Source organism: Branchiostoma belcheri, unplaced genomic scaffold (genome assembly GCF_001625305.1).
Source record: "Branchiostoma belcheri isolate BF01 breed outbred unplaced genomic scaffold, Haploidv18h27 scaffold58, whole genome shotgun sequence".
NCBI lineage: Eukaryota > Metazoa > Chordata > Leptocardii > Amphioxiformes > Branchiostomatidae > Branchiostoma > Branchiostoma belcheri.
The window spans coordinates 655,324-660,632 of NW_017804220.1; the positions used below are offsets into that span (position 1 = coordinate 655,324).

The following is a 5,309-nucleotide window of genomic DNA, read 5'->3' on the forward strand; positions in this document are numbered from 1 at the left end:
TTGTCACAGTCAGACAGTTTGGCATACAATGCCACAATGTTCTTTGCCTCTGCTGCTGACAGAGCTGTGGCGGAGAGGTCAAGGCTCAGCAGGTAGGCTGCAAGGTTATCCACAGCATCCCACCCTGGAACCCCTTGAGCATCATCACGACTCCCCTATAATATACAGAATAAACAAAACAAACCCATACTTGTTATATACAAATCTATATGAGAGCATATTAAGCATGCTAATACAGAAAATTGGTATTGTTAGTTGTAGATGTAGCAGCACAAAGTTGGAGTGTCTCCTTTTTGGCTATACCTGTCCTTTTATTTATTTAAATGTATAAATTTTTTCCAAAATCCACTGTGTAACTGTGAGAAATTGACAATGGAACTTGAGGGTCAACACCGGTTGTACATGAACATATTCTGCTAAATAAGACATTCAATGGGCTTTTCTTACTTGGGCATCTTGACTGGTAGTTGCAGAGGATGTAGCACTGGCAGTGTGGTCTCTCGTCGCAGAGGATGTAGCACTGGCAGTGTGGTCTCTCGTCGCAGAGGATGTAGCACTGGCAGTGTGGTCTCTCGTCGCAGAGGATGTAGCACTGGCAGTGTGGTCTCTCGTCGCAGAAGCCGAAGCTTTTCTGCGACTGGCAGTAGGTTCGATAACTCCAGTCACTGTAAAACAGTGTTTCACAATATAACAAAAGCGTACAATAACTTCTTGTTACACTATTTCACAAGTCAAAGCAATCTTGCTGTAGAACTGTATTCAAATATAATATGCAGTTTTAGTTGCCCCTTAAAGAAGATTTTCAGTCTGTTAGTATTTTGTTTGTGACCTTTAATTATTGGAACAAGCATCTTACCTTGGTTTCCTGACCATATGTGCTCAGCCAAGCACACTGTGACATCGAGTAGATCTTCTTCATCCGCCTCTTCCAAGACTAGTTCAGGGAGGAGACTGCCAACATCGTCATCTCTTACTACTGATGCAGTCAAGTCTCCTCTAGCAGACTGGGCCAGCAGATACTGAATGGCCATGAGCTCATCTGAAACATATAATCATCAATAAGGACTTAAAACCTGTTAAAAGTATTTTGTAATTGTACATAGTTACACCCTGGGATGTACAAACATATATCAAGCAGAACTTAGTAACTCACTAGAAAGCTCTTGCACAAATTATGAAGATGAGTTTGGCATTAGATACCTAAGTACAGCTCCTTGAATGAACTGACAGAATTTTAATTGGTATTTTCAGAAACTTTTGTGTAGCAGGAAAAGAGTCAACATGGGTTTGTGAGATCTGGAGAATCTAATGATAGAGAGGAATGTTATTTACACAATGAAACAACCTTACCAGTGGGCTTTCCTGGTGGACTAAACTCTGGAAGGAGCTTCACACCCAAGACCCTTTGACTGATGGTGTTGATGTTAGACATTAGACGAACATCATACAGTCTGGTCTTAGATGTGACTGGTCGTTGCACTGCCTCCCTTGCCCTGTTGATGTTCCACCTGCTTCCCCCCTCGATCATATACATCTGGGTATGGCACGCGTTGGCTCGCCATCCTACAAGGGGGCATTTGCTGTCTGAATGATCAATTGTAACTTAAAGATGTTCAATGATATTACTCTGGACAAAACATATTTCATAAATACAACACCAGTTTAGTTTTGAGGCCTCTTGCGGGTCTCTTAACTGCATTCAGCATAGGAAATATCCCTAATATAGAATACAGCACAGTGAAGTCCGTATGATATAAAATATAGGAAAGTACTCTGTTTCAATGGTACCTTTACTCACCAGGGATGAAGGCACATTGGTGCCTGTGGAATGACTCCACTGACGATGAGCCTCTGGCACATCGGAGGACCTTCAACCTCTTCCCACCTTTCTCCAGGTAGCCAGTGATTGTGTAGAGGTTGACTCCCTGGGGGTCCACGATACATGGCAGGTGTTTTTGCTGCACTGCCCACACGTTTTCCATGGTTTTCTTACTGATCAGGGGAACACCTGAGGTATCCGTCAGTTCCCACATCTCCTTCAGAAGTTGGTTGATCAGCTGCCGGATGTGTTCCACTGGCCGCGTCATCCTCCGACAGTGCCTCGCCAGCTCATTTGCTGTGATTGCTGCTGTCACTTGTTTCTCGCTTGGGCGCTGACCCGCGTTCTTGTTCCGTAGCTCCCCTCTCTTGGCCTCCCTTAGCTGCTCGTAATCACCTTTGTCCCATACAAACAGGCAGCTGCTGAGCTTCGAACAAAAGGTGCCATATAGTGGATGATGTTCGGTTGTGAGCCCCTTGGAAAAGCGTCTGAGAAAGTGGAAGATGTCAAGCTTCACATGGCATCTCCATGGCTGGAACAACTTCAGAACAGGGGGGTCACCTGTAACGGCAAACACAAGTTGCCAGATGACAAAAAATCTACCATAGCACCAAGACAAACTTAAAGCTGTCTCCTGTTTCCATCAAGATAAACAGGCTAGCTCATATTAGCTAAGTCAAGGTGGCTGAGAATGCAGCTACATTTGTCACCAATTGAAGTATAAGAAAGGAAGCAGAGCCCATTTAAACAATTTTTGTATTTGAATACAGATTCTGAAATGAAACAGGCCACAGAGTCATTTATCTATAATGTATCTATACATACCTGTCTGGCTGCAGCAGTCACGGTCCACATATATTACATCGGGGGGTGGTTCACTGGCAGTGCTGTACCGTCTGACAATGCCTTGACAGACCTCCTGCAGCCCTGCCCCCTCACCGGTTGTCAGGACTGAGTTTAGGACTTCCCCGGTCTCATTCGAGATGTTGGTCATCCATGAGGCCGAACAGGCAACATCTCCCGCCAACTTCTTTGTGACCTGAAAAACATTGCACAAGGAATTTCAATACATGCATTTGGAATATGACAGTCCTTTCCCCATTTAAAATCACAATATTTGCCTTGCTAGATCAATGCAATACCCATGCAGTTTTACATGCTGACCCTGATCTCTCACAGTAACCTCAAAATTGCAGCTGTAAGCTTAAAGTTATTTGTATATTGACTTGAGTCATGTAGATGTTAAACAGTATGCATTACTAATCATTTAATGTAGTTCTTTTCGTCAATTGGACTAGCTCTTTTTCTGACAAGCTTAATGTTTGCTGTTTTGGTCATCCCTGGCTTGATGGACGTCTTGCCACAGTAAGATAAATAGTAGTTAACACAAACCTTTTTCGTTGAGTCTAGCTTCAACACTCGTCCGTAGGTGCTGGTGATAATAGCCCTCATCTCATCTTCGTGTCCGAAGATCTCGTTTGTATGGGCAGCCTCGAACCATTGGGCCAGTGGAAGAGGACGGTATGCAGGTGGTGCTTGGTACACAGTGTCACATGGTAGTCCTGTCAGTCTTGCGCCTTTCTTGTGAATTTCACAATCGGAGAGATACTGCAGGCACCTCCTACCCCATTCCTCACTGTGAACCTCTTCAAGCGCTTGTTGAGTGAGACTGGAACTGTTCCCTTGCGTGCGTGGCTTCATCAGCGTTATGCATTTCTTATCTAATGCTTGGTACTTCGTCAGCACAGCAGGAAACAAACTTCTGTGGTACGGGTCGAGTTGATTCAGAATATCTGAGCTCCAAGGGCAAAATGGGACCTTGCAGTGGTTGCACCTTGGGTAATCCAAGCTCACCAGGTAGTATCTTGAGTCAATGTCTACAACCTCACGTGCCCTTGTGTATATCCCACTATGAGACAGCTGTAGTTGACACTTGGGGCAGTTGAGTGGTATCCTCCACATTCTCATTGGCGCCCATAAGAACATCCTCTGCCGGAAGTATTGGTGAGGATCTGGGGGGACACTCATTGCCACGTGGGGACTCGGGGGGTGATACCAATTTTGGTTTGGCAGAGTCTCTCTTAGCCTTCCATTGTGGTCATATAGACACTGTGCAATCCATGCCTGATCAGCAGGAGAGATGTTATTTCGGAGCTTTTTGGGTAGAAACGTCTCCCACCCTGATGGCACTGCAGGAAGCCCACTTCCATCCCTTACTTGACTTTGACTGATGAGTCTTTTTGGACTGTGTGGTTGTGGTGGACCTTGATGTAGGTGATCCTTGTGTGCTATTCTGCACTGTTGTGTCAGTAGGGACTGTGCGCTCTTCACAGCTAGACGTTGCTACCTGCACTGTAGGAAGTTGGGTCCTTTTTGCCATTGGAAGTGTTTTTAGAGTTGCTTACTGTGTGTTTTGTGGTTGTTTCCAATGTGCTTGTTGATGGAGTAGTGACAACAGTTTCAGGTGTTGCAGGTGATTCTGTTGTTATTGATGAAGTTTGCTCTGATGCATGCACTACTGTTGATTGAGCTTTTGCAGTGGCAGTTGTGTTGTCTGAAGAAGCAGTTGTCGTCTTCGGAGAGGTTGACAAGTCAGGCCTTGTTCTGCTTTGCAGAGGAGAGCTCAAGGACTGTGAAGTTTGTGCAGTTGAGGACGGGGGCACAGATGTTGTCTCTCGTGTGGTCTGCTCAAATTCTGTGGTTGGAGCTGTTGTGGTGGCTGTCGGTGTTTCAGGCGAAATAGGTGTGGATGTCTGTGGAGAGCAGGACAAACGACAAAGAGCCATGAGTTTCTTTGACATGTCTGTCGTTGACACTTTGATCAGTGTAGATATGAAATTTGTTTATACACCAAATCTACCAATACAGTACATGTATATACCAAATGCAAAACATTCATTCAGCTAAAACATAGCTTAATGGGACGAAATATGCCAGGAGACAGTGTACAAGCACACTAACACACACACGGTACTCAAGAAATATGCCAGGAGACAGTGTACAAATATACTAACACACAAACACACACACGGTACTCAAGAAACATGCCAGGAGACAGTGTACAAACACACTAACACACAAACACACACACGGTACTCAAGAAACATGCCAGGAGACAGTGTACAAGCACACTAACACACAAACACACACACGGTACTAAAGAAATATGCCAGGAGACAGTGTACAAGCACACTAACACACAAACACACACACGGCACTCAAGAAACATGCCAGGAGACAGTGTACAAGCACACTAACACACAAACACACACACACACGGTACTCAAGAAACATGCCAGGAGACAGTGTACAAACACACTAACACACAAACACACACACGGTACTCAAGAAACATGCCAGGAGACAGTGTACAAATACACTTCTAACACACACACACACACACACACACACAAACACCCTTTCAGGGATCATCTTGTACTGACTGTCACTCATAATATGTTACTCTATGTCTATAATGGATACTTGTAGA

At 44.6% G+C, this 5,309-nt stretch overlaps 1 protein-coding gene across 1 annotated transcript in view; it reads right to left on the reverse strand.

The window, feature by feature from the left end:
• LOC109481782 overlaps positions 1–4,006 on the reverse strand; it is a 4,484-nt gene extending 478 nt beyond the window's left edge. Inside the window, exons 1-7 of the mRNA XM_019784373.1 lie at positions 3,212–4,006; positions 2,645–2,858; positions 1,799–2,380; positions 1,351–1,563; positions 857–1,039; positions 448–665; positions 8–155 (exon numbers count right to left, since the gene is read on the reverse strand). Coding sequence (XP_019639932.1) covers positions 8–155; positions 448–665; positions 857–1,039; positions 1,351–1,563; positions 1,799–2,380; positions 2,645–2,858; positions 3,212–3,847 — 2,194 coding nt within the window. The 5' untranslated portion in view covers positions 3,848–4,006. The remainder of the gene's footprint in view (positions 1–7; positions 156–447; positions 666–856; positions 1,040–1,350; positions 1,564–1,798; positions 2,381–2,644; positions 2,859–3,211) is intronic.
• Between the last annotated feature and the right edge of the window lie 1,303 nt (positions 4,007–5,309).